Here is a 22,075-nt window from a genome sequence, read left to right as displayed (position 1 = left end):
AAACAAAATTAGAGAAGAGAGGAGTGATTTAAGCGTTTTCACAGTCTGTTATTTGTATCTTTATATTTTGCAGTTTACATGTTACCTTAGTATAAGCTCTATTCTTTGTATGTGTCATTGTAGTGTAGACTTCTAGACCTTTTGGATCCTAGCTGATATTTATATCTGTTTCACGTAAGATGCTTGGTGAAAGGAAGACATGAGTCTGTCTTCTTTCTGCCTTCAAACTTTGGTAGATTGGACCACTCAAGCAGAGATAGTTGAGTATATGTGTTTGACGTTAAAAAAGCTTTGGTAAAGCCCTTGCTATTTTTGAAAATTTTAACTAAAGAAAGTTAAAAAACACTTACAAGTGGTATTTATTTGCTACTGCTGTACAAACAGACCTTCTAGTAGGAAGAGGTATTTGAAATTCTGGAGAGTAGTATTTAAGTTTTCTCTTAGGTAACTATTTTGCAAATAATCTAAAAACTGAAATGATCATATAAGAAATGCTGCTATTCACATTTTTGCTACAGATCAAAATGAGATCATTTAGTTGAGTGGCCATCAACGGTTCCATCTAGTCTGTAAAGGGCTCTTTATCACAGGAAGTGTCATTCATAGGATTGACATTTCCATATGAATTAATGATGATTACTCAGAATTATGACAACATTTAAATTAAGATGGCCTTTATTCTGATTACCTTTTAGGAATATAACATTTATTTTTTACATCTGTCTTTATCCTATTTAACAGGAATTCAGATCCAATTTTAAGGTAAATATGCCTCTCATGGCAGATTGGAAAACAAAAATTCTTTCAAGTGTATAGTTATTTGGGGGATCCAAAAATAATTCTTCTAGTGACATTGCAATGATCAGGGACTAATCTAACATTTCTAAATATGGTAAGTAAAGTGAAAGATCTGTTCTTTGAATGAAACAAAAAACACAGAAATCATCAGATTTTTCGTTAAAGTTATCATAGACTAAATGTTTTAGGTTTTTTGAGTCATATACTGTGTGTTGCAGCTACTAAAATCTGCTATTGCAGTGCAAATACAGTTACAATATACAATAAATAATCATGTAAATGAGTAATCATGACTGTGGGAAAAATTTGGTGCCCCCAAATCTAGACCACATCAATTGCCAGAGTTTATATCAAACACTCAGCTAGCATACAGAGAAAATATCTCTGTCTGTATCTCTCTTTATAGTTTATATATATTTCAAATATTTTATTTAACATCTTAATTAAATCAGTATCATAGGACTTATATTGATTAATGTTGACTTAGTTTACTTGAGTTCAGTCACTCAGTCGTGTCTGACTCTTTTCGACCCCATGAACTGCAGCACGCCAGGCCTCCCTATCTATCACCAACCCTTGGAGTTCACACAAACTCAAGTGCATTGAGTCCGTGATGCCATCCAACCATCTCATCCTCTGTCGTCCCCTTCTCCTCCTGCCCTCAATCTTTCCCAGGATCAGGGTCTTTTCAAATGAGTCAGTCCTTAGCATCAGGTGGCCAGAGTATTGGATCATGAGTCTTGGCTCCTTATTGTCAAATTCAGACTTAAGTTGAAGAAAGTGGGGAAAACCACTAGACCATTCAGATATGACCTAAATCAAATCCCTTGTGATTATATAGTGGAAGTGAGAAATAGATTTAAGAGACTAGATCTGATAGACAGAGTGCCTGATGAACTATGGATGGAGGTTTGTAACACTCTATAGGAGACAGGGATAAAGACATCCCCAAGAAAAAGAAATGCAAAAAGTAAAAATGGCTGTCTGAGGAGGCCTTACAAATAGTTGTGAAAAGAAGAGAAGCAAAAAGCAAAGGAAAAGAGGAAAGATATAAGCATCTGAATGCAGAGTTCCAAAGAATATCAAGGAGAGATAAGAAAGCCTTCCTCAGCAATCAATGCAAACAAATAGAGGAAAAAAATAGAATGGGAAAGGCTAGAGCTGTGTTCAAGAAAATTAGAGATACCAAGGGAACATTTCATGAAAAGATGGGTTCAATAAAGGACAGAAATGGTATGGACCTAACAGAAGCAGAAGATATTAAGAAGAGGTGGGGAGAATACACAGAAGAACTATACAAAAAGATCTTCATGACCTAGATAATCACTGTGGTGTGATCATTCATCTAGAGCCAGACATCCTGGAATGTGAAGTCAAGTGGGCCTTAGGAAGCATCACTATGAACAAAGCTAGTGGAGGTGATGGAATTCCAGTTGATCTATTTCAAATGTTGACTTAATCAATATTAATTAGCTTATATCTATTTGTAATGTGTGCATGCTAAGTCACTTCAATTGTGCCTGCCTCTTTGTCACCCTGTGGACTGGAATCTTCCAGGCTCCTTTATCCATGGGATTCTCCAGGCAAGCATACTGGAGTGAGTTGCCATGCCCTCTTCCAAGGATCTTCTTGACCCAGGGATTGAACCCATGTCCTTTACCTCTCCTGAATTGGCAGGTGGGTTCTTTACCGCTAGCACCACCTGGGAAGCCCATCCATTTTCAATATATGCATGCAAAGAGTCTAATATGACTGAGTTTACTGGGCATGCATGCACACATATGCACACAGCATGTATGCATATCCATTTGTAATATATAATTCAAATTAAATATCATTATGAATATTTTGAAAGTAGGTTACCTAGATCAAGATTTATAAGAATATGTCAAAGAAAAATGATTTAGCCACTTGTTAAATAGCAAGGAAGATTCATTTATGACTATTATAATAGAGGAGAGGCTATTGCAATAGGGGGAAGTGACTTAAATCAACACTTAACAGCAAAGACACCTGGGGATTTAGAGCCATGAAGCAGAGTGTGAGGCACAGTAGATGGAAAATTACTAAGATGACAAATCAAGGGTAATGACTAAAGTGACTTAGCAGGATTCTTGCTAAAAGCAGTATAAGGTTAAGGTCTAGGAAGAAGAGGGGTCATAGAAGCCTAGCTAAATTTTGGTCAGAAAGAAATCTTTGTCAATAGTGCTAAATGATTTTCTAAATCCGATTATACACATGGACATCACCAGATGGTCAACACCACAATCAAAATGATTATATTCTTTGTAGCCAAAGATAGAGAAGCTCTATACAATCAGCAAAAACAAGACTGGGAGCTGAATATGGCTCAGATCATGAACTACAAATTGCCAGACTCAGACTTAAATTGAAGAAAGTGGGGAAAACCACTAGACCATTCAGGTATGACCTAGATCAAATCCCTTATGGCTATACAGTGGAAGTGAGAAATAGATTTAAGGAACTAGATCTGATAGACAGAGTGCCTGATGCACTATGGACAGAGGTTCATGACATTGTACAGGAGACAGGGCTCAAGACCATCCCCAAGAAAAAGAAATGCAAAAAAGTAAAATGGCTGTCTGAGGAGGCCTTACAAATAGCTGTGAAAAGAAGAGATGCAAAAAGCAAAGGAGAAAAGGAAAGATATGCCTGTTTGAATGCATAGTTCCAAAGAATAGCAAGGAGAGATAAGAAAGCCTTCCTCAGCGATCAATGCAAAGAAATAGAGGAATACAATAGAATGGGAAAGACTAGAGCTGTGTTCAAGAAAATTAGAGATACCAAGGGAACATTTCATGCAAAAATGGGCTCAATAAAGGACAGAAATGGTATGAACCTAACAGAAGCAGAAGATATTAAGAAAAGAGGGCAAGAATACATAGGAGAGCTGTACAAAAAAGATCTTCACAACACAGATAATGATGATGGTGTTATCACTCACACTCACCTAGAGCCAGACATCATGGAACGTGAAGTCAAGTTCATCACTATGAACAAAGCTAGTGGAGGTGATGGAATTCCAGTTGAGCTCTTTCAAATCCTGAAAGATGATGTTGTGAAAGTGCTGGACTCAATATGTCAGCAAATTTGGAAAACTCAGCAGTGGCCACAGGACTGGAAAATGTCAGTTTTCATTCCAATCCCAAAGAAAGGCAATGCCAAAGAATGACAAACTACTGCACAATTGCACTCACCTCACACACTAGTAAAGTAATACTCAAAATTCTCCAAGCCAGGCTTCTGCAAAACGTGAACCATGAACTTCCAGATGGTCAAGCTCATTTTAGAAAAGGCAGAGAAACCAGAAATCAAATTTGCCAACATCCACTGGAGCATTGAAAAATCAAGAGAGTTCCAGAAAACATCTATTTTTGCTTTATTGACTATGTCAAAGCCTTTGACTGTGTGGATCACAATAAACTGTGAAAAATCCTGAAAGAGATGGTAATACCAGACCACCTGACCTGCCTCTTGAGAAACCTATATGCAGGTCAGGAAGCAACAGTTAGAACTGGACATGGAACAACATGCTGGTTCCAAATAAGCAAAGGAGTATGACAGGGCTATAGACTGTCACCTGGCTTATTAACCTATATGCAGAGTACATCATGAGAAATGCTGGACTGGATGAACCACAAGCTGGAATCAAGATTGCCGGGAGAAATATCAATAACCTCAGATATGCAGATGATATCACCCTTATGGCAGAAAGTGAAGAAGAACTAAAGAGCCTCTTGATGACAGTGAAAGAGGAGTGTGAAAAAGCTGGCTTAAATCTCAACATTCAGAAAACTAAATCATGGCATCCCATCTCATCACTTCATGGCAAATAGATGGGGAAACAGTGAAAACAGTGGCTGACTTTATGTTTTGGGTCTCCAAAATCACTGTGGATGGTGATTGCAGCCATGAAATTAAAAGATGCTTACTCCTTGGAAGGAAAGTTATGACTAACCTAGACAGCATATTAAAAGGCAGAGACATTACTTTGCCAACAAAGATCTGTCTAGTCAAGGCTATGGTTTTTCCAGTGATCATGTATAGGTGTGACAGTTGGACTATAAAGAAAGCTAAGTGCCAAAGAATTGATGTTTTTCTACTGTGGTGTTGGAGAAAACTCTTGAGAGGCCTTTGGACTGCAAGGAGATCCAACCAGTCCATCCTAAAGAGATCAATCCTGAGTGTTCATTAGAAGGACTGATGCTGAAGCTGAAACTCCTATACTCTGGCCAATTGATGCGAAGAGCTGACTCGTTGGAAAATACCCTGATGCTGGGAAAGATTGACAACAGGGAGGAAAAGGGGATGACAGAGGATGAGATGGTTGGATGGCATCCCTGAGTCAATGGACATTGGTTTGGGTAGACTCTGAAATTTGGTGATAGACAGGAAGGCCTGGTGTGCTGTGGTTCATGGCGTCACAAAGTGTCGGACACGACTGAATGACTGAACTAAACCAAGTTGATAAATGGAAAAATAAATTAAATTGAGAATTATTAAAAAGAATATTGTAGTAAAGGGAAAAATTTACTAAGATCCTTCAATGGGATGGATGCCATATTATTCTACTCTACAGAAATTATAAACCGATGAATACTAGTTCTCCCAAATCACCATCAAAATAACCTTATATACATGAAGAAGCAGAGATGAGTTTGTTGCTTACTAGGTAAAGAAGATTACTTTCTTGCCCACTTGAGGGTGAGTAGCATATTCTCCAAAGGGAATGGCAAAGGAGAGGTGTTTTTTATGAGGTTTGGGGGGGATGTGGTTTTACAGGTCTTTCAATAAGTAGCATTGATTATTACTGATTGAAATTTTGTGTTGGAAATGTTGGGGACTAGTGAATTTTAGAAGGTGAGGGCTTGGGAGAAGATCTTGAATATTAAACAGTCATTTGGTTGAGTTATGTATTGTTCTGAGAAAGAAATGTTTACTTTAGTGAGCATTAGTTGAGTACTCTATTTTTCAAATAAATGGGTTTTCAGAAAGTTCCTAAAAAAATAAAATGATGAGGGTATTTGCAATCCCATCTTCCTGGCAAGAATGTTCTGAAATATTAAAGGCATATTAATGCAGACACTTGAAGAGTAAATTCATGTTAATATACACTGTGGAATATGTGTGTATGCATAGTTTCACTTCTGAAAGGAACAAGAGATAGAGTGTTTCTGGAATTCATAAAGTAACTGAAAACCCAAAATAAACACATTGAAATTGAATAAAAATAGACAGTAGAAATATTTGAAAGAAATTATATGATTGAATATTAAATGATTCATATAGGAGCGCAGAAAAGAGACATACAGAGTGAAGACGTTAGAAGTGCTGAGAATCTAACGATGTCTTGGGAAAGATGAAAATTCTGGACAGGACTTGGTCTTTGGATACTGGATATCATAAGCAAAATAGAGTGGGAGTGAAGAACGACTTGTTGATAACTCTCAACAATAGATGATCAGGGCTTTTTTCAAAAATAGAGATCAGGAGATAATAAATAGGGAAATATATGCTGAAGCCACTCAAGTGAGTAACCTGAGTGCAGTGATTGTTTTCCAACCATATGAGAGAATTCCAAGTGTTCTTTAGGATGTTATACTATGTTATGGGGATAAACTACAGGCATAAAGAACACTGAAAAAACGAAAACAATCCTCCAAATGAGAGGTCATAAGGCACAATATTAATATAGGAGTTGAAGAGAAAGAGAAGATGTAATGAACTTATATGTGTATGTATATATATGCATACACACACACACATATATATATATATATATATATATGTCTGCTATATTTTATGTATCTGCAAGACATATATGTTATCCAGCATAGAACTGGAAATATAAAGCCAACATACAGGAGAGGTCGGGCCTCAAAAGTTTAGAAAATCAATTTTGGAAGTTTTGAGGTTTCCCAAGTAGCTCAATGGTCAAGAATCTGCCTGCCAATTCAGGGGCTGTAGGAGACATGATCCCTGGGTCCAGAAAGTCCCCTGGAGGAGGAAACGGCAACCCACTCCGGTATTCTTGCCTGGGAAATCTCACGGACAGAGGAGCCTGGCCTGCTATGGGATTACATAGAATGGGATATAACTTAGTGACTGAGCACACACAAGTAGAAATGGCCACTCAGAGAATAGCAATTGGGAAAAAAAAGGGCTCAGAGTTGAGCTTTGCAGGGTGTCTTTGTTTAGACAACAACTGTTTGAGTAGAATGTGTAGACATTTTTAAAGAAAGGATTCCAGGCCAAGATAATGGTTCAAAGGCAAAAGAAGATTTCAGAATCCTCTGTCACACAATGCAAAGTTGAGTAAGGTGGGGATAAGCATGGGGGAAAAGCACATTGGATTTGGTTATCCCAGGTCAGTTTTGATGTTGGCAGCCTGTTATTTGAGGGGACTGAGATTTGAAACTGTGCTTCAGAGAGATACGAGAATTACATGTATGGTGGACACACAGGATAAGTCTGAAACCCCTTGTACAAAAGATTTATTGAGGCTTATTTTGAAAGAACAAAGGCCTCGAAAAGAGCAAAGAGCTGAATGCTAGTGATTATTATTATTAATTTCTAATATAGAGAAGAAATATATACACCATGAAAAATACAAGTAACTGGCAAGAAGTAGATATTAAAAGTATGGAGCATATTCAATTTGGTTGAAAAACAGTTTGTTTGTTCTTTTTTTGCTTTTCAAATAAGAAAGAGCATCTCTTTCTAGAAGTCTGGGGAAAGAAAATAATGTATATAATGATATTTTGAGGTAGACAAAAAGGACAATAAGCCATTTCTGATGGCCTCAATGTTTGCAGGTGAATATAGGAAGCCGGGGGTCCTTAAAAAGTGAGGAAAATTTCTACAGATATGAGCAGTGTTTTAAGAGAGATGATTTAGGGCCTATTGTGTTTCGATTATGATTCATTCAATAATCTAGGTTTACTATTGATAGCTTTAAATAATGATTAAATCTTATTTTGATATTTAACATATTCTTCCTGAAAAACATTTTCAGTGATTATTATTTCATTATTTTGTTTTACTGTTCTTTTTTCTATTTTTTTCAATTTGATTGAGTGTGAATTAAAAAAAAAAGATACCGTAGAATTTTTCTTTGAGATATGTTAAAAAATAGATTTTTAGGACAAAAATCGTATTTGGATTTAAATGTTTAAGCAATCAATTTGTCAAGATTTTTTCCACTTTTTGAAAATTCTCGGATGATGGATGATAGATTTATTTTTGAAACATTAAAAGCAAATTATCATGTTAAAATTAAATGCATAATTAAATTATCAATAATAACATTAAAAAAATAAGGTGACTTTATATAGATATTTAAGGAAAGTGAATTTTGTCAGCTGTCAACACCCAGAATAACCTGTTATGCAAAGCTGAGTTTATTACCTGTTTTAGTCAGGGAGGCAATATTTTGACTGTCTTAGTATGTCCAGAAGGAGGGATTGATAGGGTGGGATGGGATGGGGGTTATGTATAGGGCTGGAAATCTAGAAGTGAATTGTTAAGACAGCTCTTCCAGTGTGAGGGTCTGATTGAAGAGGTGTGCATTTCATGATGTAACGGCCTAGGTAGGTTGACACTGAGAGACAAATATCTTGAAGTGAATCTTAGGGAAACAGTTACTAGTAAGAATTATGGTTGTTGTTCAGTCACTAAATCGTGTCCGACTCTGTGCCTCCGTGAACTGCAACTGGCCAGACTTCTTTAGCTCTCGCTGTCTCCCAGAGTTTGCCCAAGTTCATATCCATTAAATCTGTGATGCCATCCAACCATCTCATCCTCTGTTGCTCTCTTCTCTTTCTGCCTTCAGTCTTTCCTGGTATCAGGGACTGAATTAACAGTTGATAATTTGCTCAGATTTGGGAGCTTATGGCACAGATAAATTACTTTTAAGAAAGTCTCTGAAACAAAATTAACTTTTGTACTAATTTACAGCCTTATCTTCACAGGCAAAAACTTGAAGCTCTAAAAGGAAAATCTTATGGATGTAGATCCTGACGGTTTGGGTGAATGCACAGACCTCAGTTCTCAATTTCAATAGCAATTTGATAATTGAACTATAATATGAACTGCATTACTACCTGCTTTGTGTGGACTAGGTATAAAATAAAAGCTTGCCTTTACCTGAAAGAACTTAAGTTTAGGATATAGTACTGTTTTTTCCTTTTACTACAAATTCTAGAAAAAGCAATTGGACAAAATGACAAGAATTTGGGGGTGGGCAGACACTAAAAACACATTCATATAGCTCAGGATGAAGAAGCTAGACAGTGATTCTATCTTGTCATATCTTTTCATTTAAAAAAAAAGCATGACTGAATTGAATGTGCGTTCAGGATAATTGACTCTTAACTTTCAATGAGCCAAAAAGGAAGAAAGATTATTTAATCAAAGTACTGTATAGACATGTCTAATACAGTGTTTTAAGAATTTTTCAAGCATGCTCACCTTGATCTTCTTGTGTTAAAGCACTTTACTCATTGATCTGATTCACTCATATTTCATTACTTAATATTAAAGAAAATATGAGGTGACAGTTGTAAAATATATTCTAGAAAGTAATTTGTTGATGCAATAATAAGAGTTTCAAAACTGGGAGTTTCCACTAGTGATTATAAATCAAATAGTAAAGTAGCATAAATATGACACCCAGAAGATCAGATTTTAAAGACCAGAAAAAAAATTAAAGAGAATTAATAAAGGCAGATGTTAGATGCTTTTAAGATAATTCATGCAGAAATCTGTATCAAATGTTAACCTAGAGAGTTATAGTTGAATTTTTAAAAAGAAAGTTTTCTCCCACTAATGCAACACTGAAAGTCCAACAGTAAAATTTGTAGGAGCGCAGATTCAAAGGCATTTATAAACACAAATCTCTACAGATGTTTTTCAGGTCTAAATAATTATCCAATGAAATTTACTTTAAAAATATTAAGTGTAGTCTTTATCTTCTCAAACAAGTTCCATTTACTTCTATTCTGATTCTAAGGGACATATTTTAAAAATGAATGTTTCTTCCCCCACCCCAATATAATCCATCACCTGCTAAGGGTTTCCTCTTACTATGAGAGACAATAATGACATGTATTACTTTGTCTCTTCCATTGAAGAAGAATCACTGTTCATGCTCTCTGGACTTTTATTTCTCTGTTAAGTTCACAGACCTCATACCTATTTAGAGTTCTGCACTGTGCTGGTTTCCTACATTTTTCTGTTTCCTACATTTATCTACATGGTACAGTAGAAGGGGGAGTCCTCTTTTAATTTATTGTGAAAATATTTTAAGGATGTTTGTTAAGGGACTCTATTTATGCTAAGCTATGATGGTAATCATGAGAAGAGTTGACTCATTGGAAAAGACTCTGATGCTGGGATGGATTGAGGGCAGGAGGAAAAGGGGATGACAGAGGATGAGATGGCTGGATGGCATCACGGACTCGATGGATGTGAGTTTGAGTGAACTCTGGGAGTTGGTGATGGACAGAGAGGCCTGGCGTGCTGCAATTCATGGGGTCACAAAGAATTGGACATGACTGAGCAACTGAACTTAACTGATTATGGTAATATTCATAATCCATAGGGAGAAGTGATTCGGAATTGAGAATATGAAGAAAAATAACAGAGGTGTTCACTGAGGTTGGACTATTGATTTAAGAAAGCATTAATTGAGAGCTATAAGATAGGAGACCAGAGTCGGCTGGCAAGACCGAATGAGTAACACAGGTGACCAGTGTTGCTGTTGAGCCTGTGATCATAACTATGAGATAGAAAGGAAAAGGAAGAGAGGGAACGAATATAAATATAAATAAATATTTATGTATGTAAAACCTGTTATTTGTTTTACATCACTAGAAAGTTCAGCAAGTAAAGTTCATAATGAAAAGAACCTAAATTTTTTGTAGGTGATGGAAGAAATTCAGAAGGTGATAGAAGACCTTATTTTAAAGATCTCATAGGTTTATCTTTCAGTACATCTAAGTACAATTCAGATAGTAACTTGGAAATCTTTGTCTCTTCTTCTTCTTTCTTAAAACACTTTGTCTTTTTCTGTGGCTCATGTCTTTCCATGTCTTTCCCTTTCTGTGTCTTTCCAACATGTCCCTGTCCCCATTTGATTGAAGTCAAGAAGAATCATTGACCTCTGTGTCATCCCTGACTCTAGTAGGAGAGTCATATTAGGCTCTTGATCTTCTAAATGAAATGCTGAAGAAAAACGAACTTTATTTTTGCTAGTATTAACTGCTTCTCATCATAACTTCTAGGTGTTATTATTTATAATATTGCAATAACTAGAGAACAGTCAGAAAACCTTGCTCTGTCAAAATGTCAGGCATTTGCACATAATCTTGACAATCCAACATGTAGTATTTATTTACCGCCAGTATGTGGATGATGACTATTGTGTTATATAAGTTGTATGTAACTTATATAACTTCACTTACTATGAATAATAGGTCCAATCCCTCTCAATATTGCTTTTTTTTTTTTTTTTCAAGAATGTACATAGGGTTAGGGAAGTGTAATACCATGGAGAAGTTTAGAACTGGGTAAAACTGAAAAGGAGGTTATACTTATGCAAAAAAAAGAAAAAGACACTTAAGACTACTTTTGTTTGGGTATCTTTCCTTTTATCTAATTACATATATATATGTAATATATATTATTTATATATCTTTTATGTGGATATAGATATCTTTCTTTTCTTAACTTCTGAGTAATCTTTCTGGCAATTTTTCTCAAGTTGATATTTTCAGGTGTAGAGATCTTAAAATGATTAAATTTCCTGGTTAATGTGGCTGAATTAAACTTAAAAATATATAAAATTAGCAGTTCTCCAAACTAAATGCAGTTATTTAAATTGAGGACATCATTCTCTTAAAGTTGACAAAGTGGATACAATGGTTGGCACTGTACCAGTCTCAGAGATTTTGACCTTTAATCAGACAACCCAGGCAAAATATCAGAGGCATAATTCGAAACCCAAGGGAAAAAGAGGTTGAGTAGAAATTGAGTGGTGGCAGTACTGGATACATGAAAATAATTGCTTGAATGTAGTTCATAATGATAGTCTCAGAAATGTGTCTAGTTATGTTTCAGGGGCAGCCTCGTTAAAGTTTAACTACATCACTAATTGGTAACAGCTTCAAAAATGGGAGGTGCTTCTCTTTGTCTCTTCTTTCTAAGCTCTGAATGGGCAGCAGGTTGCCCATATTTTAATTATTTTTCATTTGTTGAACCAAGAATCTCAGTGACTCTCTCACTAACCCTGTTTTCTTTGCACAATAGGCCATAGGCTAGACAGGCTTCCTGAACACTGAAGAGGATTAATATGAGCCAAGTGTAGAGATATGCTCAGGTTATTAAAGGCTAACAGTCATTGTTCCAATGAGCCTTTTTATTATGCACATTATCTCTTCTATAGCCATTATATTACCTAGTCAATGTGTTTGTCAATTGTTCATATCTTTGTTGTTTCAGATACAGATGTGGTGTATAAAAGCGAGAATGGACATGTCATTAAACTGAATATAGAAACAAATACTACCACATTATTATTGGAAAACACTACTTTTGTAAGTAATGAATAATTAATTACTTTAATCATTCCGTGTTGTTTAGAATGCTTTCAAAGTATACATAATGGTCTTTTGTTTTAGCTTCAGTATTTGCAAAACTTTTCAGGTGACAAGTTAGGGCTAGTATATTATGTAGAATCAGGAGATCTATTGATAGGAAATACCCATGTGACCATCTGCTTTGTTTCCTCCCCATTGATCCTTTCTAGTAAATGAATAAATATTTCTAAGAATATTATTTTTGAATGAATATTTATTCCAGTATTTTCTATGTCAGTTTAAACATAAAAAGACCATTTTTTAAAAAAAGTTAGTATAACCAAGATCATCATAACTTTTTCTCTCCCTTTATTTCTCATTCTTCCTGACTTGCTTTTAATTGTGATTTTCCAAATCAAGTAGAAGACAGGCTTTGTAAAACTGGCCTTTTTTTGAGGTTGATGTGTTTTACCTTTATAATTTTGCATTCTGTCAATATCATTTCTCTGCTCCTGAATCATTGTTTGGCCTAGCAATGATCAAATAAGTGAATGTATTTTGTTCTTATAAATGTATATGAACTTTGGGGTAAATTAAGACCTCTTATGTTTAGATTTGCATGGAAACCCACCCCAGTATTCTTACCTGAAGAATCCCCATGGACAGAGGAGCCTGGTGGGCTATAGTCCATGGGGTTGTGAAGAGTTGGACATAACATGACTGAGTGACTAAGCACACAGTCTTAAGGTTAGATTTAGCTGTGATTACCTAATGAGTAAGTGATAGTTAATTAACTGTTTCAAATGTTCAAAATCTAGCTATCATACATCACTGAAAAATAGTATACAGTTATTTGCTGTTTTAGATAAACAAAGGTTCAATGTATTTCCTATTAGATGTGTTAATATGGTATAGACATAGTACAAGGCCTCAGAACACCTTCTGTACAAGTTAAAGGAATAAGCAAATTATCACATACTTTTTGTATTTATTCCTACTGGTACATTTGCAATAAATATCTGTTCTTCACGTTTATAACAGAGTGGCCAGGTGGAAGAGATGAACTAAAATTTTTGTTGTTTGGTGTTTTTATTTAATAAGAGAAAAGTGGTTGTTGAAATCATGAAGTGATTGCATATGTATATATCTGTTAGACTAAATTAAACCAAACAGCTCATATACTTTAGCAATTAGGTTATTAACTAAATAACAACAGCATTTCTGTTTTTAAATGAATTAGTTATTTCACAGACATTAGAAGAATAGGTACTCTGAATGCAATGTGTAATAGCATTAATACTTGTGGAATGCCAAGGAAATATGAAGTGTATTTCTCACTTTCTAAAATACGGATTTCCTTGAGGGAGATAATGCTAAGGTTCCTGTAAAACCTTAATAAACAGCATAGAACAGTATCTACTATTTATTTTTCTATTTTAGTTAAGTAATATATTTATTTATGTTTTTTGGCTGTGCTGGGTCTTTGTTGCTGCTCACAGGCTTTCTCTAGTTGCAGCGAGCAGGGGCTACTCTCTGTTGTAGTGTATGAGCTTCTTATTGTGGTGGCTTCTCTTTTACCAGAGCGTGGGCTCCAGGGCAAAGGGCTTTAGTAGTTGCAGCAGTCAGGCTCTAGCGCCTGGCCTTAGTTATTGTGGTTGATACTTGAACTTAGTTTCTCCGTGGCCTGTGGGATCTTCCCAAATGTGCGTTCAAATCCATGTCCCCTGCATTGGCAGGTGAATTCTTAACCACTGGGCCACCAGGGAAGTCTCTATTATTTCTTATTTGGGTGTTCCTCTGGGATATTAGAGAAGAGGCTAGAGAAGAATCATTGAGAGATGTTTTAATCAATGGGAAAGAAGGCATCAGTAGGAGATAGGCCAGGCGGTAGAAAGCAGAATGATGGCAGCTAATGATTTACTGATTAAAGTCAATGCAACTTAATTTCAATAAGACTAGTTTGGAGAAGAAACTTAGATGCATTTTGTATTTTGTTTCCTTTATTATAAAGTAATATTTTTGATGAGAATGGGTATAGGCCTTTAGTGGCCAAGCATTTAAGTTAAGAATAGACTCTTAATACCCGAATATCTGGTGTGTGACTGTCCCATATTGATCATCCTCTTACACAGGTTAATGAGGTCTTCTAGTTAGGCAGGTAGGTAGTTTAGTCACTCAAACATGTCCAGCTGTTACAACCGCATGGACTGTAGCCCAGTAGGCTCCTCTGTCCATGGGATTTCCCAGGCAAGAATACTGACCTGGGTTGCCATTTCCTTCTCCAAACGAGGTCTAATACTGGTTGCTAATTATCTTTTTTTTTTTTTCCCCCAGCATTTATTGCTTGCTTTATCAGTCTCTTTGGTGCATCAAAAAAGAAACAAAACAAACAAACATTTTTGGTTATTGTTCCCTTCTGCTGTTGGTACTTCATATCAATCCCATCTCATTGTGGTTTTCTCCATGTGCTGGTTAATAACATTTTATCTTTATGCTTGTATGTTTAATCTTTTAAAAATCCTTTTGAGGTCTTTTTCTACTCTTTTTCTACTCTCATACTCTTTATGTTAGTTATGACTCTTAATTGCCACTAAGTAATATTTAACAAATATTCAAATTTACTGATCTTCTAAAATTCATAGGATCCCTAAAGACATTTATCTCACAGTATAGATACTTAAGCAATTTATAAGTCCTGGAAGTGTCAGAATTCAACAGAGGAGGGTGAGGGTAAAGATTGGAATGTGGCTTATATTTGCAACTAGTTAACTTAGATCTACAAACAAAAAATACCAATTACCATGATTCCAGATAAATTCAAAGGTACTCATTTAATCATTTCCTTCTCCTAACTCCAAGATAGCATTATTAAACACAGTTGTGTTTTAAAGTGCATACTAGGCTAAGTTCTAGCTATATTTTCTCTCTCAGGCTATTCTCTTGAGAAAAAATCTGTCGGAGCATAAATTTTTATTCATACTGCAGTTTCATTTTTTTCATTGAGCGATTAGTGATACTTTAATTACAGTTAATTGGATTAGATGTCTATAAAAATCTTTGTAATAAAAGTGTACCAGAGCAATTGAAAAAAAAATTACTTAAAATGTGAAAGCAGAATAGCCTTTTGTTTAATAAGATATATTTTTCAAAAATGTGACTGTCAATTTATTTTAAAAATTAAGATAACACCATATTGTCAGTTCCCTTATATATTTTTTAAATATGAATATGATTAGCTGTGTAATCATATAGAGCAGACAATATGATTAACAATAATATTGACCATGACTGTCAAAATAAAACAAAAGGAAATAATTTTCCTGAAATAGTTGTCTTAAGGCATTCTTTTGTTTTGAAGATAGGTGGATTTGTAATGAAAGAAGAAATTAAAGGGTATATAGCTTTTTGAAAAGGAGTTATGTGAAAGAAGTGATTTAGCCCCCAAACTGCTCTTAATCATTTCTAAGTGTTTGGAAATGTTATCTTATAAACCCAGAACTATTTCAAACAAAGCTAATTCACAGTGTCATAATTATGAAAATGTTTCATGAGTATTAGCTGGATTCTTTCTATTGTCAATAATTTGAATATTGCCAGTGGTCTTGGCAGAAAACACCAGTATTCATAAATAGTTCTATCAGATCTTTGTTTGACATTAGAAAGGAATTGGAAGCATGATTCCAAGCCATATGCTTAAGCATTATTAAGATTTCTTTTTTAAAGAGAGAGCTTATGTACTAATATTGGAAGAGACATGGAATATCTGTAAGATATCTGTAATCTTTTAAAAATATGCTATTAAATTAGTCTAAAGCAGAGAGGGGAAATTCATATATTTAAATGATTCCAAGGAATGTTACCTGCATATGTTTTGGTCCAACCTCAGCCTGCAGCAGCTTGAAGCAGGATTTGGTTTCCTGGCCAGAGATTGAAGTCTGAGTGTGGCAGTGAGAGTCCTGAATCCTAGCCACTAGACCACCAGGGACAATTGACAAGGCCTGGCCCACTGCTGTGTAGAATTGAATTTTCACATAGAGATGGAAAGCAGTGAAACAAGTAAAGTATGTATTCGAGGAAAAGAGTATATGTGGATAGACCTAGGGGGAGGCTCAGAGATAGTCACACCCTTGTGGTAGTTTGAATCACTTTAGTTCAGTTCAGTTCAGTCGCTCAGTCATGTCTGCTCTTTGTGACCCCATGGGAAGCAGCAAGCCAGGCTTCCCTGTCCATCATCAATTCCTGGAGCTTATTCAAACTCATGTCCATTGAGTCGGTGATGCTATCCAACCATCTCATCCTCTGTTGTCTCCTTTTCCTCCTGCCTTCAATCTTTCCCAACATCAGCAACTTTTCAAATGAGTCAGTTCTTTGCATCAGTACTAGAGTTTCAGCTTCAGCATCAGTCCTTCCAGTGAATATTCAGGACTGAATTCCTTTAGGATGGATTGGTTGGATCTCCTTGCAGTCCAAGGGACTCTCAAGAGTCTTCTCCAACACCACAGTTCAAAAGCATCAATTCTTTGGTACTCAGCTTTCTTTATAGTCCAACTCTCACATCCATACATGACTACTGGAAAAATCATAGCTTTGACTAGATGGATCTTTGTTGGCAAAATAATGTCTCTCTCTGCTTTTTAATATACTATCTTGGTTGGTCATAGCTTTTCTTCTAAGGAGCAAGCATCTTTTAATTTCAAGGGTGCAGTTACTACCTGCAGTGATTTTGGAATCCCAAAAAATAAAATCTGTCTCTGACAGACTTCCATTGTTTCCTCATCTATTTGCCATGAATTGATTGGACCGGATGTCGTGATCTTAGTTTTCTGAATGTTGAGCCTTAAGCCAAACTTTTCACTCTCCTCTTTCACTTTCATCAAGAGGCTCTTTAGTTCTTCTTCACTTTCTGCCATAAGGGTGGTGTCATCGGCATATCTGAGATCATTGATATTTCTCCCAGTAATCTTGATTCCAGCTTGTGCTTCATCCAGCCCGGCATTTTTCATGATGCACTCTGCTTATAAATTAAATAAGCAGGGTGACAGTACAGAGCCTTGATGTACTCCTTTCCTGATTTGGAACCAGTTTTTCTGTGTCCAGTTCTAACTGTTGCTTCTTGACCTGCATACAGATTTCTTAGGAGGCAGATCAGGTGGCCTGGTATTCCCATCTCTTTAAGAATTTTCCACAGTTTGTTGTGATCCAAACAGTCAAAGCTTTGGTGGTCAATAAAGCAGAAGTAGATATTTTTCTGGAACTCTCTTGCTTTTTTGATTAATCACTTACACGGCTCATTTCTTCCAGGTTACCTTTGACCAGTTATAGTCATCTTGCTTTGCCTAGTTCTGATTCTGTATTTGGTTGATCTGAGGGTCCTCCCATATGTGTGTGCATTTCTCCGCCAAGATGGACACTAGTGAAAAGTCAGTCACTTACAGTGGGGTGGCACCCCCTCCATTATGGTTCTTCAAGGAGCTGTTCTATACATGTTCTATGTAGTCAGGAATGTCTCTGCCTTTGGGAATGATGAATATGTCATCCTTTATCTCTTATCTGGGCTGGGCTTAGCCTCTCCTCCCTCCTGCTATTTTGGAGTATCTGTCCATAGGGGAGAAACTCCAGCTGCTCAGCCTGGGGCCCATCTATCTCCTGCCTCACAACTGTTTATTTATAGGTCATTATGAAATAGATTTGACTAGAACCAAGAGAAATTTTTGGACTTATCATGCATAGAGATAGCATCAGTTGATTTGCATACCACTGTAGTATTTTTGTTTAATATTCACTTATTCTGCCATTGAGCATTTGGGGTAGCAGATAGATACAAATCTTTTTACCACCAATAAATTAAGGAACTTATTTTCTATCCATGATAGAGTAAAGAGCTACGTGATGGAAAAACAAACAAACAAACAAACAATGTTACAAGCAAATAATTGTTGGATAAAAATAACCAAAATGTCACCTCTTAAGATTTGAAATAAAGTTTTCAGAAACTTCTGACCAGCCAGATGGTTTCACATACTGGCTATAATCATGGAAAACTTATTTGTTAAAAGTCTAGCCTCAGGTAAGGCATACAAAGATGGCAGAGTAGGAAAACCCTGAGCTCACCTTCTCTCATGGGCATATCAAAGTTACAACTATTTATTGAACAAGCACTAATGAGAGAGACCAGAATCTACTAGAAAAGATCTACAAGTAAGGATATAAAGAAGGAACCACAACAAGACAGGTAGGAGGGGCAGAGTTACAGTGTATATTCCAGACCCAGTCCTCCAGGAAAATGATCCAAAATGGGAGAATAATTACAAATGCAGAGATTCTTCCCAAAGAGAAAGGAATCTGAGTCCCACACTGGGCTCCCCAGCCTGGCAGTACTAAAGCAAAAAGTGGAGTCACCAAAATGTATGGCTTTATTTATACATTTATGCAAAACATATGTGTGAAATTCAGAGGTGCTTACTTTAGGAGATCCAGAGGACTGTGGAGCATAAGGACTTCACTCATAAAGTGCATACATAGACAAAATCTCACACATTGTGGGACCCAGGGAAGAAGCAGTAGTTTGAGGGGATCCTAGGTCAGATCCATCTGCTGATCTTTTGAGAGTCTCCTGGAGAGGCAAGAGGTAACTGGAGCTCACCCTGAGGATACAGGTACTGGCAACAGCCATTTTGGGGAGCTCCTTCTACCAGGTGGATACTGATGCTATCAAAGGACATCTTGGAAGCTTCCCTCTAGCTTATTAAAACAAGACCCTGGCTTGCCCCCACCTACCAGCCCATAGATACCAGTACTGGAACCCCTCAGGCCAAGCAACCAGCTGGGCAGTGAGGCAGTCCCACATACCAGCAGGCTGGCTGCCTTAAGACTCCCTGAGCCCATTCCAGCCCTGGACATGACCCTGTCCCCATAGGGCCCATGAAGATCACTCATACACCAGTACACAGGTAATAGATCAAGGACCCCCAGGAGCGCCCTGCAGCCAGAGACCATGGGACACTGCTTTATCCATCAGTGGGCAGGAATGGTCCCTGGAACCTTCTGGGCCCTGGGCCCTCCCAGCAGCCAGCCAGTTCTAGCTTTGTGATCAGCCTCATTCACTAGCAGTTCAACACCAACACCCTATGACCCAGCTCAGTCTGCCAGCAGATGGCACTAGCCCTTGGACCTGGCTTTACCCATGAAGCATGAGCGCTTTGTACTCCTCTGCCAGCTGCCCAACTCTCCAGTGATCAGTACCAGCTTTGGGATATCCTAGAACCTATAGCCAGTCATGTAAGTATCCAGCCTAACCCATCAGCAGACCAACACTAAATCCAAGAAAGCGAAAAGCCCAAAAGCCATCCGCCTAGAACTTAGCACTGCCCCGGAGTATGCCAGCACTAGCCCTGGAGTTCCACAGCCAGCCACCCTGTGACTGGGCCCCACAGTGGCTGTCAGCCTTTTTGTACAAGACAGGGCCTGGCAACCAATCATACTAGAGGCTAGCACACTTACCATACTGCCTAAAGTAGGCCACCACGAGAGAAGGACCCACTTAGCCCACATAGGGGCACCCCAAGAGCATAGAGCTCTAATGACCAGAGGGGAATGTGCTGCTGAGATGCAGGATGTCTACCTCCTACTTAGACCACTTCCAGGCCACTTTTCCAACTTTCCAAGGTCAGGAAACCTAACCAACAACTAGAAAGAGAAACAGCAAATTAAGCAAACTGAGCAAAGTAACAGAGGAACACATTCTAAACAAAAGAACAAGATAGAACCCAGAAGAACTGAGTGAAGTGGATAGAGATATACGATCTAACAGATAAAGAGTTCAAGATAATTAGAATACAGATAATCAACAAACTTGAGAGAAGAATTGATGAAGAATGAAAAGTTAGACGTTTTAACAGTGTAAGAAAATACTGGATTGGCCAGAAAGTTTGGGTTTTTTAGAAAAATGTTATGGGAAAACCCTAACAAACTTTCTGGGTAATACAATATAAAGAAGAACCAAATAGAGATGAAGAGTATGTACTGAAAAAAATACACTAAAAGGAATAAACCATAGGTTAAGTGATGCAGAAGAACAGATCAACAAGCGGGAAGACTGAGTAGTGGAAACCACTAAGGATATAAAGAAAAAAGAAAAGAGCTAAAAAAGAAATAAGGACAGCTTAAGAGACCTCTGGTACAATGTTAAGCATAGTACTATTGATGTTATAGGGGTCTTAAAGAAGAATTAGAGAAAAGGTCAAAGGACATGTCTGAGGACATGATAGATTAAAACTTCCCTAACCTAAGAAAGAAATCAGACACCCACATCCAGGAAACACAGTCTCAAACAGGATCAACCCAAAGAGAACCACATTAAGACACAGTGAAATTAAAATGGTGAAGATAAAGAGAGGAATATTAAAAACAGCAGAGGCAAAGAACAAGTTACGTGCATGGCAGCTCTTATTAGGCTATTAGTTATTTCAGCAGAAACTCTGCAGGTAGGAAGGGTGGCAGAATATATTTAAAGTAATAGAAGTGAAAAATCTACAACCAAGGAAACTACCCAGCAACAGTTTCATTCAAACTTGAAGGAGAGATCAAAAATTTTAGACAGCAGAAGTTAAAACTATAGAATCACCAAGCCAGCTTTGCAAAAAGTGTTAATGAGACTAATCTAAGGGAAAAAGGAAAGGTCCCAACGAGAAGCATGAACATTATGAAAGGAAAAACTTCCTTGGTAAAGACAAATATACAGTAAATATATTTTGGATATTAAGTCCTATCAGTCATGTCATTTGCAAATATTTTCACCCATTCAGTAGATTGCCTTTCATTTTGTTAGTGCTTTTATTTGCTGTCTGAAAGCTTTTAAGTTTAATGAGGTCCCGTTTGTTTATTTTTGCTTTTGTTTCCTTTGCCTGAGGAGAGAGAGTCCCTAAAAAATATTGTTATAATTTCCATCAAATAAATTATATATGTGCCTATATTTTCTTCCAGGTGGTTATGGGTCTTACATTGAGGTCTTTAATCCATCTTGAGTTTATTTTTGTATATGGTATGAGGAAATACTCTACTTTCATTCTTTCATATGTAACTGTTCAGTTTTCCCAGCAGCACTTATTGAAAAAACTGTCTATTCTCCATTGCATATTCTTGCCTCCTTTGTTGTTGATTAATTGACCATAAGTTTGTGGGTTTCTTTCTGGGCTGTGTATTCCATTCCATGGATGTGTGTGTCTACTTTTGTGCCAGCATATGTTATTTTCATTACTATAGCTTTGTAGTATAGTCTGAAATCAGGGAAACTGGTTATTGCAGCTTTGTATTTTTTTCTCAAGATTGCTTTGGCAATTTGAGGTCTTTGGAGTTCTATATAAATTATAGGATTATATATTTTAGTTCTGTGAGAAATGTCATGGATATTCTGATAGGGATTCCATTAAATCTGTAAATTGCTTTGGGTACTATGGGAATTTTAACAATATTAATTCTTCTGATCCTTGAACATTGGATATTTTTCCATTTCTTTGTATCATTTTCAGTTTTCTTCATCAGTGTTTTATACTTTTCACAGTATAGGTCTTTCAACTCATTGGTTAAGTTTTTTCCTCAGTATTGTATTCTCTTTGATGTGATTTTAAATGGGATTGCTTTCTTGCTTTCTGTTTCTTATAGTGCATATTCATGTATAGAAA

The 22,075-nt window shown here is 36.7% G+C and overlaps 1 protein-coding gene across 2 annotated transcripts in view; it reads left to right on the top strand.

Annotated features, from left to right (window-relative positions):
• DPP10 (dipeptidyl peptidase like 10) overlaps window positions 1–22,075 on the top strand; it is a 771,622-nt gene that overhangs the window by 378,710 nt on the left and 370,837 nt on the right. For both annotated transcript variants that reach the window (XM_005676208.3, XM_005676210.2), the window contains exon 4: window positions 12,319–12,413. In XM_005676208.3, the coding sequence (XP_005676265.1) occupies window positions 12,319–12,413 (95 nt within the window). The remainder of the gene's footprint in view (window positions 1–12,318; window positions 12,414–22,075) is intronic.

The sequence above is a fragment of the Capra hircus genome, chromosome 2 (assembly GCF_001704415.2).
Source record: "Capra hircus breed San Clemente chromosome 2, ASM170441v1, whole genome shotgun sequence".
Taxonomy (NCBI): domain Eukaryota; kingdom Metazoa; phylum Chordata; class Mammalia; order Artiodactyla; family Bovidae; genus Capra; species Capra hircus.
Note: the sequence above shows the minus strand (reverse complement) of the source record. Positions and strands in the feature narration are given on the sequence as shown.